At 35.1% G+C, this 19,356-nt stretch overlaps 1 protein-coding gene and 1 pseudogene across 1 annotated transcript; both read right to left on the bottom strand.

Annotated features, from left to right (window-relative positions):
• Positions 1–8,937: 8,937 nt before the first annotated feature.
• LOC147934960 (uncharacterized) lies at positions 8,938–12,690 on the bottom strand (annotated as a pseudogene).
• A 1,883-nt stretch (positions 12,691–14,573) lies between these two features.
• Positions 14,574–17,065, bottom strand: LOC104725249 (HVA22-like protein i). Its single transcript, XM_010443873.3, has 7 exons — positions 16,722–17,065; positions 16,180–16,221; positions 15,987–16,085; positions 15,817–15,873; positions 15,657–15,720; positions 15,359–15,568; positions 14,574–15,219 (listed from the first exon to the last, which is right to left on the bottom strand). Exons 2-7 carry the CDS (start codon positions 16,209–16,211, stop codon positions 14,785–14,787), a joined length of 897 nt encoding a protein of 298 aa, XP_010442175.1. The 5' UTR covers positions 16,212–16,221; positions 16,722–17,065; the 3' UTR covers positions 14,574–14,784.
• Positions 17,066–19,356: the final 2,291 nt, after the last annotated feature.

The raw sequence follows: 19,356 nt of genomic DNA, 5'->3' as shown, positions 1-19,356 counted from the left end.
ACATAACGTATCTCTTCATAAACTCAACAAATGTTCCCAGTTCTTCTCCAAATTACGACCAGCGAACCCAACAATTGCCAGCGAAACATTAGCTAGAGCATAAGCCTATCTGGCCACAGGACAATCAAATAAAGTATAAATTATAATCATTTTGTATTTTGAATAATGTATTTAGTTAAATAAGACATATGGTTTTCTACTATTTTTATTAATTAAATAAGACATATGGTTTTCTATGTTAGTTTTGAAATGTTTTTTAAAGTATGTTAGAAAAATAAGTCACGTTATTAAATTTGAGAAATAACAAATTGTTTAAAAATAACTTTTGATAAAATATATAATGATATGAATTGTAACTAAAATCAATTAACAAGGATGATTAGCTCATTTTGACTCAACGAAGCGTTTTTAATATCAACTATAAAACTAAAATAACTTATGGTTATAAGTCTACAGTCACAGATTCCAACATTTTCTAGTAAATAACTTGACGTATACAAATTTTGTGTAGTTTATGATTAATATGCATCTACTTTTGTTTTGGTTATTCAAATTTGAACATATACAGTATACAACTCTGTCTTTGGGTCATTTTTATATATTTTTCTTAACTTTTGCTTATATATTGCTTATGTTTGCTTATATTATTCATGATTTTTCTTCGAATTTAATCTTTATGATTTTCCTCTTATTTTGATAGAATATTTCTTTTGAAATCTCTCAAGTGTAAAACACAACAACCTACGACAATTTTTAAATTATTAAATACTTTTATATATATATATATATATTTATAAAAGAGTATATAATTTTAGATTTTATCTACTTTCCCAAAAAGTTACATGTATACCAAGTGGTGAAGGATCCTTGACCGCAACTGTCTTACTGGTTCAATTCCAAAGAAATGGGCTCATTCCCACAAGTTCTAACGGGCATCACATCGCTCCAATTCTTGTAAGATTTTGCATATATCATGAAATTCTCTGCTTTGAATATTTTGTTGATGTAAAAGCTTGTTATGAATGACAGTTGTGATACTTGAGACTCTAATAGGGTTGTCATCATTTAAAATTATGCAGGAAGCTAGAAGGTCGAGAATCAATTTTCATGACCAATTTGGGAATTTGATGTATTTAGAGGAATAGTGAGTTGAATAAAATGGTTGCACAAAATTGAATAAAATTAAGTTGAATGATATTGATTTAGCTTATTCATCTCCAGAAATGTGGATGAACAAGTTGAACACTTTATCTATTTTTTAACTTGTTTACTTTTTCAACTTTTTAAGTTTAATGGATTTTAAAAAATTTTAACCACTTCAACTAAAATGGTGAAAATTTGTTGATAATGTTTCTTCAACTTCTTTAATTGTGCAACCATTTGCACTTTTAATATATTTAACTTATTCAATTTTGTGCAACCAGCCTTGTTTAACTTTAATTTGTAAATCAAAATCATGTGGGCTTCAATTTAAGTTCTGCCAAAAACTTTGCCACGTCTAGAATATAGTATGAAACGAAGCATTAATTATTAATCAACAGAAGGATATAAACGTTGGGATTATTTTTCATCATGATGATTCATGAAGTCAACTTCTTTCAGTTTTTGCTATCATTCTGTTGTACTGCTAATTGATTATGGGAAAAGCGAATGTTTGAATGTTTACTATATATATATATATACTAGCAAGTGATCCGCGCTACGCGCGGTAGTTAGATTAAAGTATATTCCAAGTTTTGTTGTGTATATTATTTATTTTGGTTACATAAATTCATATTTACGTTTGTTTTTGTATTTGATTTTGGTTGGATATGTTGATTTGTTGGATATTTTTTTATAAAAATAGGTTTTGCAGTAAGTATAATTTAGTTTGCTGTTTATTTTTTAAAAAATTGATATCATCTTGTGTGTTTTTTAATGCTTTAAAAAAAAATTATAATTAGAAGTTAACATTGTGTAGATGAAGTTGTTGTTTTGCTGTAGTTAATAGTTGTGATAAATTTATTATTATTTGTCATTTTTTGGTTGAATTGTTATTTAATATTTTCATATGTATTTTGTAAACTGTTGGAGTAGTTATTTTTGTCAATGTTTTAATGTTTGGAGTGAAAAACGTTGTAGATTTTATTAAGAAAAATAAATAAAATCAATAACTTACATTTCTTTTTTTTGGGGCTATTTTTGTTTGTTTCACTCGGGCCCAATTTATCTTTAAGGCTTATAATGTGTTGGTCTACTGGGTCATTATTTGTATGTTATTGAGTTGGAAATGGATTTGTTCTTTTTCAAAATTTGATGTCCACGTGAACGGATAAGAGAAGAGCAATGTTTGCGATCTAGAGGACACTATGAGGATTGAATTTATCTCTTTGATGCTCGTAATCGTTTTTCCAGTCATCCCTTTCGTATTCGTTTTCCCTTGAATATTTTTCTTTTTTCTTTTTGGGGTTTGCGTAATTGGTTGATTTCCTGCTCGCTTCGCATCCGTAGGGGATATTCGGTTATCCCCCTGTTGATTTCGTTAAAGGTAAATGTGAATTGGGTTGCAAATTTTTTTATATGAAAATGTGTTGGCTTCCTTAGAGTTCCTAATTAAGTTGTGAGTTGTTTTGTGTTTTTAGTTGTAATTTTTTTTTCCGTTTGTCCTCTGAGTGATTTTTTCGATTTGATGTGAGTTGTGTTTTGGGAAAAAATAAATTTCTTGTTCATCTTGCTGTAATTTTATACAGTCAGGGTTGTTTTTTTGTTGGCTCGGTTTCTTTTTCATATAATTTAGTGTTACGGTTATCTGATTGTGGCATTCGTATTTCTGAATCTCTTTAGTTTATTAAAGGTGTGTTCATCTCTTTGCTTCTTTGTCTTTTGTGATGGATTTGTGAAGTGCTGCCAAATACTTTTAAATGATTTCTAGTTGTGTTTCCTTGATTCTATGAAAGTGTTGCTTGTGTTGCCTTGCTTTGATTTGGTTATTCTTTTTGATTTTGAAGGTAAAGACCTCTCTACATATATCTATGTCCTATTCTTCGTAATACTTGGAGACTTTTTTCTTGAGATCGGTTGGTGAAATTGAGTTGGCTCCTGCTTTTGCTTTCCCCTTTAGCATGTTTAGTCATTTAGGTAAGTATGGTTAAGGGATTAAAAAACATAGTATGAATGACTAAATGTAAACAATTTAGGCAAAACCTTTTCATTACCTATCAGAAAACTGTTGAGTTGTTGCTAAATCTCTGTCTGAATAAAATTTGGTCCCAGACGTGGCATTGAGGTAGAGTTCACCTGTGGAGAAACGTTAGGTAAGTTGTCATGCGAAGTTAAGATGGCATAAAGTAAAGTGTTAATGAATGAAGTTAATCAAGTGATTCACCTCCAAATAACTTTTGGTTTATATTTATAGCTAACAATATGTTAGTCCCTCCGTCTTTCTCGCTGAAAACCTTCTCCAATGAGGACGCATGATCGTCAATGGCACTTTCTCCCCACTGTAATAAAATAAACCATGTGATGAAAGTAATGAAGAAGGGGAATTAAAAGAACCAAATACATCAGTGAACTAAAGAGATCGAAGTCGGTGGAAACTGACCTTTCGTGACCGAGGTGCACTAACATCCTCTCCAAGGTTGTGTCATTCCATTTCGATATGCTTTGCTGGAACAGACTTCGCTCATTACATCTAATGTGAGAGCAAAAACAATCATGAGGACGAAACCTTAACGCTTAAAATACTAAAATTATTAGAATAATTTTCTGGAGAAGATAGGGTTTTCGAATGTGAGAAGAAGACAACTTATGAAAGGTCGATTATGTAAGTTATAATTTTGAGAGATAGAGTAAATATAGAAACAGGGGAATATTGAAAGAGTGGAAAAAATCAACACACCTCGAAGATCTGTATTGGTGTTGGCAAGAGAAACCAATTGGTCATGAGTCCAAAACCTGAAAAACTCTTCCAGGATGATACCAAAAGACTCTTCAGTCTGATCAAAAACAGTGGTTGGTGTGAAGCGTATTGAAAAGGGGGAATCAATTAGCTTAAAATGGGAGTTGTTTCTTGTGACTTCAAAGTCAGACACAATATATATTGCCTCATCACGTAGCGAGTTTTCAAATTTTGAAAGGTGGGTCACATTGATCGACCCTTGGATGACACAAAAAAACTTCAAATTAGATAGAGTTGTAAAAAACGAATAAATGAAAAGTCTAGTTAAGATGGAAACAACCTTCTCATCAATGAGTAGGAAGTCGACGCCCATGAGTTGGCCACCTTTTTTGACATTGCGAGCAGGCCAGTGACGAAGCATTCTTCCGACGGTCTGTTGGTGAAGGCGCCCAACTTTGAGATTTTCGAATGAAATGACAGCGAAATCCATTTTAGTGAGGAGAAATCAAAGAGACAAAGAAAAATATATATGGAGCATGAAATTGGAGGAGGAAACATTATACAGGACTTACACCATTTAAAGATAGAGTAGTGGGTCTTGAATTGAAAGAGCGAGCATTGAACGGGATGAATTACAGTAATAGAGAAAAACGTTACAATGAAGATTGAAGAGAGGGAAGACAGCGAAAGGGTGTGGAGGAGTGGAGAACATTTATTTCAAAGATAACCATTAGGTGAGCCAGGATGAAAGAATGAGAAAGGCAGGGACGCTTCAGGTCCACAACGGACGACGGCGCTGTGGAGTATCGTGGAGAGGAGTTTTATTCCGCTGGCCAAAAAAACATCGCTTAGTGGATAATGAATTGGGCTTTTACAAAAATGTGATAGAAATAAATATTAACTACATAGTGGGTAATGTCGAAAATATGGGCTTATTTAAAAGAGAGGTATGTTGAGGTGGCAGCACCAGGAGTGAGGAAACTGCACTTTATATATATAGATACTAAATAATTTTTGGTTTAATCTCGTAATTTTTGGTTTAGATTGGAGGAAAATATTTCAGTATAGTTATTTCATTATAATAAATTGGATTTTAATTATATGCACTTCATCTTAATAGATAGGTGCTAAAAATATTATATCAGAAAAATTAGGAGGCGTTATGTCAAACATTTTGTTTATTATTTTAAAATGAATTTCTTCTTTTCAACTCAATGGTATTATATTATGAATTTATAAAATCATAGTACAAATGTTCAGCAAATTATCCAGATGGGATAAAACTATCTGAAAAGAAATAACAATCTGAACCAAGGGGGACCCAAGTGAGAGAGTATGGGGTCAGTTGACCCCTCATTATAGTGTAAATTTACCAGTTTTTAATAAAATTTCTTATAATGAACCCATAAAAAATAATTTATTTAGCCTAAAACCCATAAATCTATGAGAAATACCCTAAAATAGCACTAAAATAAGTTTTATGGACAATTATATCACACATTCCATAAATTTCCAAAAATAGCACTATTTAACACATTAAAATATTTAAAATTAATTTTTAAATTTTTTTTTTAGGTTTGGGTTCTCAATTTCACATTTAGGGTATAGTTTTGAGGGATAGGGTTTAGTATTTTGAATTTAGGATTTTATTGAAAAATTAATTAGTGTTATTTTTGGAATTTCAGAGATGTTGTGCTAAGTTTGGAATAAAAACTTATGTTGGTGCTATTTTGAGAATCTCCCTAAATCTATTTGTTTTTGTTTAATTTTCTTTCAATATTTTACTAGCCCATTTCTAAAAGATATATTTTTGTATGTTTTTTTTTTTGTTTTTTGGACAAACATATTTTTGTATATTTTTGTATGTTTTAATTAACATAAATATAGAAAGAAAATCAAATCTTTCTTTTTCTGAATTATCTCTAATATTTAGTGCTTTTGTATGTTTTACATATTGTCATATCACATAAAACTAAAAATAAAATATATTTCAAATATTTTCTAATTTTCTTTCTTCAACAAAGCAAAAACTTCTAATTTAATTAGAATATGTATATTTCACAATATATATATATATATATATATTTCTATCAAATTTGATTTTCAAAGTTATATTTCGACCCCATGCTAAAACTAGTAAATGAGCAGCCTTATTACAATGGCGTTTAGAAAATACAAATTGAGTTGAAGAAATATTGTAGATCATAATATAATATTTTGGTATAGGTCCCATCAAGTGAAGCATCGTCCTCACCACGACCATAATGATGTTTTTTTTTGTATGAATTATATTCACCAGAAAAGACTGTTGTACAACTTAATATTTTATCTGAGAATAGAAAGAGAGGTAAAACATAAAGTATTAAAAACAGCTTAGATGGGGTGGGTTTGAAATCAGAACTGGAGACCATTCTCGTAGCCAGGAACAGTCACCAAGGTGAGCAGTCAATTACGGATAGTTTTGTCAATGAAACGGAGGAGACAGGAGGGTGGAGTCGGAGCTTCACCATGTCGTCTAGCATTCCGTTCCCGCCAAATGCAGTGTAGTGAGGTTTGAAAGACATAACGGAGGATAAAACAATGGAGCCGAGGGATGGAGGAGTCAAGGAGCAGGGTGGCTGATAACTCTCTAATTTACATTTTTTAAGCATCCTTTTTTGTCCATATTTTGCATTACATATACCCTAACCTTAGCATTTTTAGGTCATTAACTGTATGAGTTCACATTTAGGCCATTTAGGGTGTTGCATTCTTGCATTTGCACATTTTGGATGAAAACAGGTGCTTAAGAGCCTAAAATGGAGAGAAACAAGGTCAAATCCGAGCATGTACCAGAAGGAGCTATTGAGCAGGAAGAACAGCCCGAACCCCAACCCGATCGAAGACGATCCAAGAACAGGAAGAACAACCCAAAGACGTATCCGAGGAGTAACCCGACCTCATCCTCGTGCACCTCGAGCAGACCCTCGGGCAGGACTGGGAAGCTAGGTTAAAAGGGTTTCCATATATAAACCTCCCTCTTCTTCCTCTCGCTGGGGGACGCCGCAGACCATGAGAATAGAGAGCGAGAGCTTCTGGGAGAGAAACTGAGCAATCCAAACTCTTTTTCCACTTTGTTAGGATTTATTTTCATTTTCTTTTTGCTATTCTTCTAGATTTCGATTATGTACTCTTCTACTCTATTTCTATTTTCAATACAATGCAATTTTCGTTTATATGTGTTTATATGTTTTCTGCAATGAGATTTGATATTTTAAAAATCTCCGCCTAGCACCGATTACGCCCCGTAAAATCATTAGGCCCACCCTCTCCGCCTCGATTAATGAATAATCCCCGCCTAGCATCGATTATCCAATTATATTTGTCTAAGTGATTATAACTCGTCTAATCTGATTACTTACCACTTAATTTTGTATATAATGATTATTTACATAGACAAATATAAATCAAATATGTATTTTTTTGTTATTTAGACATTTAAACTAAGAGTTTATGATGTTTTACAATAACTTATGTACAAACTTTTAATGAAAATCATTCATTTTCTTCTAAAATTACGTTTTTATGTGTTTACCGTAATTTTAAAAATAATATTATAGTTTTATATTTTATTTGATATTTTTATGTTAACATAAACAGAATTATACATATATTTAATACTATATATTTCTATTTTATTATTAATTTAATAAAATAACCTTAAAACTAGTCCCCGATTAATCCCCGTTTAATCTCCGATTTTCTCGCTAGGCGCTAGGCCCACCCCAACCGCCTGACTAGCGCCTAGCGATTTCTAAAATTAAACTGAAACAAAGTTTCTAGGGATGGGATAGACAAATATGTGTTCTTGATCGGTTAGGATGTCTTAGGTTGATTGTTTATTTTATAGAAATTCCTTTCTAGGTTGATGTTCTTAATGCTAGTTTCAGACCGAGAGGTTGAGATTAGATTCTAGGCTGTTTTACCATCGAGAGATGTAGATGAAATGCTTGAATCAATCAATGCTAGAGATTTACACACTTAGCCTAAGAGATTAGATGTGTAAGGAGTTTATTGCCAATAATGAATCGGTTTGTATTGCATGATTGGTCATGTTTCTCAAACGAGAGTTGGGTAGCGGAGTGATCAAGGTTGATTGTTTCTATCACGAGAGTGTTTTAACAAGATTTTAGAGATTCATTGTGTAGGGAATATTTGCTTGAGGCATGTAGGACATCCATACTGGTCAGGAACACTTAGGAGTCAATTACCCCATCCTCAGGAGCTTTCGCATCTATTCGACCCTATACCCGAGCTGGTACATGATCACCATCTTCGAGTATATCCTCGAGCTGTTCATATTCATTTACTTAACCCGATCACTTCACCTGATCCTGTACTCGAATGCTTGCATCGAGTATTTAGGTCGTGTGGTTCTTGTTTATTTATTTTCTTTTAATTATTTTAGGATTGTTAGTTCAAACCCCATTATTGCTTGGCTTGACTTGCATAGTTCTGATCATATCTCATCGTCTAGCATAACAACCATTTGGATTGATAACCCTTTGTACTACAACTGCATAGGGAATTGATACCATGGGTGAAAAACCTATTATCAGTGGCCAACTGATCCCAATGTGTGGTGAACCTGGTATCTAGCGCAGCACTAGTCAAGGCAGACTAAACCTGAGAAGAGTAGGAGCAAGAGAAGAAAAGGTGATTTCGAGTTTCCTGATGGCCCTGGCAGAGAACACAATCACCATTCGAATCAGCATTCCATTGAACTAATTTATCACCCGTCGAGAGTCTATTTTGAAAAGCAAGCCAAGAGACGAAGTAGTATTTTGGTGTTGAGTGAGAGAACCAAACTCTTGGAGCCCAAGCACAAGGAGGATGTTGCTATCGAACCAAGTGCCAGGTATATGATGTGGAGAACTTAGACTTGTAGGAGCCATTCTTATGTTGTCAAAGAGGTCGTTCACACCCAAGGGATTGCACTGAGAGGCGGAGACAGTGCAACTCATCCTCGAGCTGGTTCAGTAGCTCTGTCTGATGCAAACGTCTGCCATGTCAATACAACCTCAAGCTCCAAACAATGCAAATAGTTGCCGAAGAGGACACCAAACATCAAACCAGAATGAAGTATCAATCCCGAATGTCACCTTGACTTTATGAAAAGATCTAGCCAAGTTTCAAAACTTTAGAATTTTCTCCACATCTTGGAGCCACTAACACTCGTATGACGAACAGACCAGAAAGAATCAGCTCGGATGAGGTTGTGACGAACCCAACAGACCCACATAGAGGATCCAGTAGAGACCAAACACCATACAAGTTTCAAAATACTAACTGTTTTTGTATCAAACAGACGTCGAAGACCCAAACCTCCCTCATTTGTCGGCTTACACACGTCAACCCAAGAAACCTTAGCTTTTTTGGAGTTTAGATCCGGGCCTGACCACAAGAAGGCTGAGAATAAGCTATCAATCTCTTTCAAACATTTCTTTGGCAGACAGAAAGCAGAGAGCCAGAAGTTTGTAAGGCTAGAGAGCACAGACTTGATCAACTGAAGACGACCCGCAAAGGACAGGAAACGACCCATCCAGAAAGTTATACGGAGGCGAATGCGTTCAAGGAGAGGCAAATAATCAGCTCTTTTCATTGACCTGGTAAGTAGCGGGAGACCCAAATAGCGGACAGGAAGAGAGCCAACCGCAAAATGAAAATGTTGAAGGATTTCTTGCTGTTGCTGTGGCGTTGAACCAGCCATGAAAAGAGTAGACTTCTCTAGACTGATTTTAAGACCAGAGGCAGCCGCAAACTGATCAAACACAGCCAAAGTTTCGGCGACTGAGCGAGCACTCCCATCGGTAAAGACTAAAATGTCATCGGCGAAACAAAGATGGGTAAGACCGAGGGCCTTACACTGAGGATGATAACCAAAGCGACGATCAACTGCTGTTTTGTCAAGCATGAGAGACAGGACATTCATGCAAATAACAAAGAGATAAGGAGACAGAGAGCAACCTTGACGCAACCCCCTGTTACTTTGAAAATAGCCAGCTAACTCCCCATTAACCTGAACTGAGAAAGAAGCAGACCCAATGCAAAGCTCGATCCAATGAATAAAAGCAGCAGGAAGATTGATGGCCTTGAGGATGTTGAGCAAAAAAGGCCACTGAACTGAGTCAAAAGCCTTGGAAATATCAATCTTCATCATACAACGAGAGGAGATAGATTCTTTATGATAATCCTTAACCAGTTCCGAAGCTAACAGCAAGTTCTCCATCAAAAGTCGATCTTTAATAAAAGCAGACTGATTAGGAGCAATAAAGGATGGTAGAATAGCCTTCAAACGGTTGCAATGATCTTTGAAACAACCTTGTAAAGCACGTTACATCAAGATATGGGGCGATAGTCCATCATTTCCTTTGAATCTGCCTTCTTAGGAATGAGAGCTAATATTGTTGAATTGACCCCTTTAGGGAGGAACTCCTTGAGGAAAAAAGATTGAACAGCAACTGTAAAATCATTTCCCAAGATTGGCCAAGTTTGCTTAAAAAATTCGACAGTGTAGCCGTCTGGACCAGGAGCCTTACTCCCTGCCATTTTAAACAGAGTGGTGCGGATTCCTCCGCTGAAACCATCCGCAACAAACCAATGTTATCAGTATCAAAACAACGAAATGGAACCAACTGCTCTAGCTGAGCAACACTAAGACCAACAAAATCAGACAGTGTATGCGTGAGAAAATCCTCAAAAAATCTCATCGCCTCCTATTTAATCTCAGATTGAGATTTTGCAACCGTACCATCAGAGCAGGTTATCTCCCTTATTGCATTTAACGCCTGTCTAGACTTAACAGCAGAGTGAAAATATCTGTTATTTTTGTCACCAACTAACATCCAATGAAGCTTGAATCGTTGATGTAGAAAATTCTCCTCAAGGTCAGAGACATGATCCCAAAGTTGGAAAGCCTCAGCTTCAGCCGCTAAAGATACCGATGTTAGGTTGGAGAGAGTGGCGGTTTGACAATCGCAAAGAACCTTATGAGCCTCTTCCTCTTGCTCAGTGAACTTGCTCAGTTTCTGCCGACCCAATGAACGCAAGAAAGGTTTGAGAGCCTTAAGCTTTTTAGCAAAACGAAACTTTGCAGAGGTGGAATGGAAAAGACTGTCAGTAGTATCCCAAAAGGATTGCACTGTGGACTGAAAGTCCGGGAAGGACAGAAGAACATTAGAGAACTTGAAAGGCCCTCTTGGTTTCATGATTTGAGTTCCCACAGTAAACCTACAACGAAGGTGATCAAAAACACCACCCGAGTCAAACACACCATAAGCATCAGCAAAACTGCGACTCCAAGCCTCACTGACGAAAACGCTATCCAACTTTTTACAGACAGAACCAACATCCCTCTTGTTACCCCTGGTAAACATAGGACCATGATAATTCATGTATGATAAAGCACAATGTTGAACCACATCTTGAAAATCCCTCATACCAATCGTGACAGTAGGGGAATCTTCAAAATTAGAATTCTCCTCACTATCAAGAGTTTCATTAAAATCACCGACAACTAACCAAGGTTTATTGGCAAACAATGGAGAGTCATAGTGACACTTAAGATTGGACCACAGCTCCTTTCTTTCGTCAGCATGGTTCGACGCATAGACAAAAGAAACAAAAAACTTTAGAGTATCCCCAGCATGAGAATAGAACAAGTAACTACCTGTCCACTCTTAAAAACAGGAGTAACTCGCACATCCTCCTTCCAAACCACCCAACTTCTCCCAAGACGATTGAATTCATAATTTGTGATAGAAGACCAGTCCCGAAACACTGAAGAAATGATTCGAGAGGCCTTATTTTCCTGGACACGCGTTTCCAACAAGCATCCAAACTAAAGGGATTCAGCTTGCACCCAATCACGAACAACAGAATGTTTTTTAGATTTATTGAAACCTCGCATGTTCCAGAAAAAACCGGACATTAATGACGCCAGAGGGACCACCCCTAGTCTGCTGAGAGAGAGACTCCAAAGATGACTTGGTTAAGAGCTTGGACTGACGTGGGAGAGAGGCACAGACAGTGACACCCTCTGAACCTTGTTTCACACCAACACCGCTACCCTTCACAGTCTCCACAATGGGAACCGACGAAGAAGTGGATTTAGGAATCTCCTCAGACTCTGCAGTTTCCTCAGAGCCCTCCCCTGCATCACCAAGAACAGAGAACCGAGACGCCAACAGGGTGTCATGACCAACCACAGGTGGAATAACAGCTTTCTAAACACTCTTACAACCTTTCCCAGGAGAGATAACAGACCAACCAATTTGATCCTCGTCAACCGTTTGAAGGGAGACGCCAACATGAGCTGAAAGAGGGGAGCTAGGACCCGCAGGGTTATCAGTAGACTGTGGAGCCAGAACAATGGGAGGAGAAACAGCAGACATTTGGGCCACCGTGTGAGCAACAATCTCACCCTCCTCCACATCAGTAACTAATGTTTGTTTCAGAGACATGGGAGCTGTCACACAACCCTCACTTGAATGCCCCCACTTTTGACAACGAGAACAATGGGGTGGGAGCCACGGATACTGAAACTCAATAGTGACATCCTCCTTCGTATTCAACTGAAAAAAAAACGAACTTGGCAAGGATTTCGTTGAGTTGACCTCCACAAAAACCTTGGCCTCATCAAACTTGCTACAGAGCTCTGTATCAGGATGAGGTCGAATAGGATTACCAATTGGGCTAGTCAAGAAACCAAGACCCACCCAAGAAAACAGAGAATGAGGAACGTTCTTTAAAGTTACCCACAAAGGCATTGATGTTATCACCGCTGAGCGTCTTCTGGGAGAGGAGACCACTTAGTCAGCATCATCGGAACACCCCCAATATTCCACATTCCACGCTGTAAAACACGAAGCCGCGTAACCTCATCCCGAATACAGAAACGAACCGAAGTAGCAGAGTTCTCATAGACATCAATACGAAGAGCCTTGTTACCAAGCGGCCAAATCTTGTTGACAATGACGTGAATCTTAGCAACATGAGGAGCCGTCGAGGCAAACCGACCAACCAAAAAATCATCTCAGAGAGGCACAGAGTCCTGAAGCACCGCATCAGGGACCGCGATCGTTGGAACCCCATCAACCAAACTGATAACAAAATCGTGTTTCTCAAGCAAAGGACGCTTATTCACCACAGCAGCATAGGATTGTTGTTTACTATGAATGGAAGAATCATCTTCCAGAGAGGAAGCCGACGCACCCGACTCCGACATGAAGGCACATCGGCAGCGGCCGTCAAGCGAACCCTAGCATGAAAGAAACTTAACAAAACCTAGAATCGCCCTTACGATCGCACTTTCCTAAAATAACTTCAGAGAAAAAATTCTAACAATGATAGTAATATTTTAGCTTACGACCATTAATGATGTTAATGAGTATCAGATTGAGGAGAAGCTCCTAATCCATGTTTGTTGCATCAATGATAGTAATATTTTAGCTTCACCTTCTAATGGTGAATTAGCTTTATGTATAGTATAGAAGATCCCCAACATTTTGTGGCTCCATTACACGCGCAATATCCATTAATTCTCCAGAAACCCTGTTGCGTAAATTTAAACCTGCATCATAGTTGCATTAACAAATGGGAGAGAAGGACGCTTCCAGTTTCGATCGGTCGATTGTGGTGTCTCCGTGTGATCCTTCCCACTTTTAGATGGAATATTCCATAGCCACTCATGGACTTCAGCTTGTGCTTGAAGAATTGAATTACAATAGTAGGACTATCCCTTATGAAATTATTTCTTAATTTCCAAAAGCACCATTATAACCATAAGGGTAATAATTTCTGTTCCTATGCAATGTAAATAGCTAAATATTGGATAGATGAATTTTCCAAGATAAAATAGATAAATAGAAATAATAATCCGTTACATACAACAAGTGTCGAAAGTTTTGCTTTGCCTCTTTCTTCACGATATAAGATTAGCCTACTCAAATTCATATCTGACATCACTAGGTGTAACTTCTTTCCAACTGCACGGTTTCTCTTAACACTTTTCTGCATTTGTTAGTTTTCTAACTAAATCTCCGACTCCAATCCTTTTTAATTACCTAATTCACTCAACATAGATACTACATACGACATGAACTACCAAATTGCATTTAGTCAAATGGTTTAAAATGTTCACCTCTGGGGCTTTTCCAAAATCTGAGTCCGACTTCAAATATTCACGCGTTAGTAACAACAGATGTTATAAAAGGTTTAAATTGCCACCAAATGCTTCCTATCCATCGACGTTTTCCAAAGATTATATTTTGCAATGTGGACAAATATTATTATCAACCACCTCCACAAAAAGAATAATATTTCTTTCTTAAATCTTTTTTTTTTTTTTTAACCAAACATTAATCTAGAAAATAACTCCAAGATTGGTTGCCCAATTTCTTTCTTAAATCTTATTTCATCTATAAACAACCACCTACTTCCACTTCTTTTTAGCCACTCTAATTTCGTTTTATAGGGGTCTTTGATTACATGATTAGGCATTTAGGTGCAATCCAACTTCAACTGCTTCCTATCCTTAATTTATGACTGACCTTGCTTCATTTCTACTCTCAAGTAGTTGTACCTATTTTAACGAATTAGTTATCAAGAGAAACAAACAAAACAAGAGTGTTATCTCTTACACTTCAACGCAACTAACTGAATGAAAGAACGAATCCAACAAATTTACTTTTCATACAAGCATTCCCACTTAATTGTTAGTTCATGTCAACCAAATTCTAGAAGCACGAAAGAGAGAGAGGGAAGAGCGACAAATGCTATGTAAGTAATTAACATTTTTTTTGAAAACAGAGCTTCTTCCTCTTCTGCTTCTTCTTCTTCTTCTTCTTCTTCTTCTTCTTCTTTTTCTTTCAACGGCTTTCCTCAGAACGCGTCTTCCTCAACCTCCCACGAGTCATCCTGATTGTCTCCTCCATCACCGTTTCTTTTGGACCTTCGGGATTCGGATTTTCATTCCCTGATTCTGCTTCTCCCTCCACTGATTCTATCTGCATTGGTTCCATTTCCACGTGGGTGGTTGATTGGGTTGGGGTCACAGTCGGGTAAGAGACTGATTTTTGTGCTATCTGAGTGATACCAGCAGTTTTGGTATCTGTGACTGGTACAGATGTCACTTTTGGTCTAGGTCTTGAAGGGCCTGCTGCTTTACCGGTTGGCTCACTACCTTCATTTTCACTTGAAGAGGAGCTAGACGACGAGGGTAATGATGCTTCGTCAGATTCTGGTTGGGGGATAGGGGCTTTCTTAGGCTTAGCAGGAGCTTGATTAGCTCTACCTCCACGTTTCTGAATCACAAACGAATACGAATATGACAGATCATTAAATGCGAGTTCACTTAGGTATTGTATCATCAATGCATTGACTGATTCTCTAGGAAAAAATGCAGCAATTATTGATATACTCATTGCAGATTCTTAAACGTACCTGAGGTGGCTGCGGCCTTGGAGTTGATTGTGCAGCAACATACTGCAAAATCTCGACGATTCTGGTCTGGCCATAGCTTGCAACTCGTTGCCAGTATATAACAGCCATATCTCCAGCTCTTGTCCTTAGCTCCAACAAACTATGGTCTATGTCATTCTCATGCTGCGAGAGATACGGCCTAAAGAAGGACTCGTAGACATATGTAGTACCCTAAACAATCATCAACAAAGAATCATGTACACCATAAAGAAACTCTTTATGTATTTTTTTTCAGAATCATATATATATACACACTTACCCTGGTTTTAGGATACCACAGGTATATGAAGAATGCCAACTTAGCCTCACTGTACATTGGAACCCTTGACGAGAGAAATAAAAACAAAACAATCATCAAACAGAGGAAAAACATTGTTGCAGTAAGCGATAATGAAGCAGGTTTAGTTTAGAATGCCAACCATGAAACAAACGCATCACCAACTCTCTCAAAAACTGTCAAGCAAGCAACCAATATCCTGTGATTGATAAGTTACTTAAAGTAAGTAAGTCATTTCTGACACACAAACACCAAACATTCAACCTTACAGACGGGAGACGAAGTAAAAGGCAAATTAACAACAATACATACCAGTACTGGCACCAAAAGCGAAGCTGCTCAATTTCCGGCCTATTCTTTTCAACAGTCTTGTAGCATTCATACGCAGGGTAAGCATAACCCAACACCATCCTGCAACAAATGTATAAAATTTAGAAAGAGCTAAATCAACAGCATCCTTGTAAAAATTTAGCAAACAAATATAAGGATAGTATGATTCTCTTACACCAATCCTCTTGTAAGAAACGATCCAATCATCTTGAACAAGCTGAAAGCAAAAAACAAAAACACATCAATTAACATGGAGGAGAATTCAAGTGGTAAGTGAATAAAGTAAAACCATAAGCTAATTCAGCAAGCTGTATTCTCCAATACTCAAAGTTTCGAATAAAACGTTTTAATCAGATACTGCAAAATGCTAACTACTGAGTAAAACCTTCAAAATGAGCTTAGCTTTGGAAAAATCACAATAGAAGTAGTGAAATTGAACACGTTTGGTGACGAAATAAGCTATTTGATAATCCCTCTCAGATCGAGTACAAATCAGATAGATACGTTACAGAGAAAAACTAAGGAAAACAAAATTGAAGAACTAAAATCTCAATCACACAGGAGACAGCACATGAATGATTTATCAGTACGCAAAAACTAGGTGATCATTGAAGCAACAAAAAGTTAAATTAGAGAGCTATAGATACGACGACTTGTCGAATTTTCAGTATAAGAAAACGAACACCGATTCGAGAGATCGGGGAAGGTAAAAGTTACCGGCGGAGGAAACTGTAGTCTGCAGAAGAAGAACCGACTGTCTACGGCGGCGGCGAGAGAGACTACTCCGGCGAGAGTAAAAAAGATCAGCGTTATCTGAAATTTCAAAATCGCCTCTCTCTCTCTCTCTCTCTCTCTCTCTCCTCTCTTCGGATTTGCTTTTAAAATCACGCCTCTTTGAAAAATATATATATATATATATATATATATATATATATATATATATTTTTCTTTATGATTGACAGAAAAAAAAAAAAAAACTTTATATTTTTTTACAATATTCTAGCACACCGTTAGAAGCTATGTATTTTTTTCAATTTTAATGTTACGCCATCTTGACTTTTTTACTTGAAAATAAAGTTTGGCGAATTAGGGTCTAAAATGGTGAACGTGTATTAGGTTATGTGGAATAAATAATTTAGTAGTGCGGTATGGTTTAACCGTGATTTATAGTAGAAAAATATATTTGTGACACATTTGCGGTTTATACAAATAAACGGTACAAAATGATATTTGATTGGTGAAAAAAATAATTGTGGTTCACAATAAATTACACATATTTCTATAGTATAATAATGATTTTCATGAATAAATTAGTAACTATAAAAATAATTAATATAATTGTAATTTGTTATCTATTTTTGTTAATGAAAAAAATATTTCATAAATAAAATTGATTTAAATTAAAAGTTCAAGTTTTTATGTACATATATTTTTATGTATAACTAAAAACACTATTTATTTATTAATATTTTTTGCTATTTATGACATATATAAATTTATTATTATTTATTTTGTTATTTATAGTTATGATTATTTATTGTATAATTATAAATTTTATTAATCAATTAATTATGAAAAACGGATTTTAAGATGTCCCGCACCATTTATGGAGTTATCTACAACATAGTGCATTTTTCATTTTATCATACATAAAAAAAATAAAAGCGGATTTCCTTTTTTAGATTTTGAAAAAAATGTAAACTACTATGATTGGTGTAGTTATTGCGGATTTCATTCTTTTGGAAATACGTCCCGCTTACTTAAGTCGTCATTTATGGCCTAAAACACACATCCCACATTAGATTTTTGGGAAGGAAAAATGATTGTCACCTACACCAAATATAGGTCAACATATCACCAAACATACAAAAAATATAAATATTTTATTAACTATACGAACTATTTTTATTACATACAAACATGCATAAACAAACATGCGTTATGAATACAACACCATAACCATCTAATTCTGATATCTTCTTTACTGGAATCCGGTGTTGACCAGTATTGACCGGCGTTGACCGATGTGGTCCAGCATTGACCAAAATTTTGTTTCTATAAACAACAAAAATTAACAAAATAATTACATAACTTTACTAAAAGATTATATAATAAAATTTCCCTACAAAATAGTATAACAAATAGACATTTTTCTTTTGTAAATTCAAAAGTTAGTTTTTAATTTTATACCATATAATATTTATTATATACAAAAGGGAAATGAATATTTTTCATATACCATATTATATTTGTTATAATACTTTGTAGTAAAATTTTATTATATACAAAAGTTGCCTTTTTTATATAACAAATATAATATGGTATATAACAAATGATGAGACATAGAATCTTTTGGCTTAAAAATGTTCACAGACTTTTTATAATTGAGTCTAATTTGTTATATTGTTTTTTTTTGTCAAAGTATATTGCATCCAGCTATATATTTGAACTTTGATTTACCATTATTTGTTATATAAAAATATTTAATAGCATGCTACATAATAAAATATAATAGGGTATACAAATGATGAATTTATAAAAGGAAAATGTATATTTGTTGTATTATTTTGTAGTAAATATTTATTATAGAATCTTTTAGTAAAGTTATGTAACTTTTTTTTAACTTTTGTTGTTTATAAAAAATATATAAAATTTTTAATTTTTTTGGTCAATATTGGTCAACATTGGTCAATGTCGGTCGATACCGGTGAACACCGGATTTCGGTAAACAAATCATCAGAACTAGATGGTTATGGTGTTGTACACATAACTGATGTGTTTGTTTATGCATGTCCTTATGTAATTACAATAGTTAGTGTATCTAACAAAACATTTATTTTGTTTGTATGTGTGGTCATGTTTGCCTATACTTGACGTAGCACAATCATTTTTTCCTTGGGAAAATATATAGAAAAAAACATGAATTTACCAAAAAAGATTTTTTTTTAAAAAAAAGACATGAAACTTTACTTTTATTGTTTTTCCAGATATTTTTTGTTAATTTTATGAAATAAAATATGAAATTCGTTAACATAGATTAAATCGTTAAATTGTATTTCTAAATAATCACGAATTTTTATTTTACTATTTTGTAAACAAATAACTAAATTGTTAAATTTTTGCGTCAAATAATTTAAAGTCGTGTATTATTTGATAAAATCAACTAATTTTTGTTTGTATAATTTTTTTTGTATTAATATTTTATATTTGTTGGATGTAATTTTGGTTTATCAGATGAGGAGATTAGTATTTCTGAATGACAACGCGGCCCTCGTATACATTTGTGAAAGTTAGTAGCGCAAAACATAACTCACATGTGATTCAAGTAGAAGATTGACTAATCGACAGTTAG

Source organism: Camelina sativa, chromosome 11 (assembly GCF_030686135.1).
Source record: "Camelina sativa cultivar CO46 ecotype springtype chromosome 11, ASM3068613v1".
Taxonomy (NCBI): Eukaryota; Viridiplantae; Streptophyta; class Magnoliopsida; order Brassicales; family Brassicaceae; genus Camelina; species Camelina sativa.
The sequence above is the reverse complement of the archived record's forward strand: the minus strand, read 5'-3'. Positions and strand labels throughout refer to the sequence as shown.

Bases quoted from the DNA above. Each gene is read 5' to 3' on its own strand.
- LOC104725249 (XM_010443873.3), bottom strand. From the start codon at position 16,211: ATGATTGGATCGTTTCTTACAAGAGGATTGGT. The intron at 15,569-15,656 runs GTAAGTGTGTAT...ATGATTGTTTAG, and splicing joins TGTGGTATCCTAAAACCAGG to GGTACTACATATGTCTACGA. The intron at 15,220-15,358 runs GTACGTTTAAGA...TTTGTGATTCAG, and splicing joins CAAGGCCGCAGCCACCTCAG to AAACGTGGAGGTAGAGCTAA.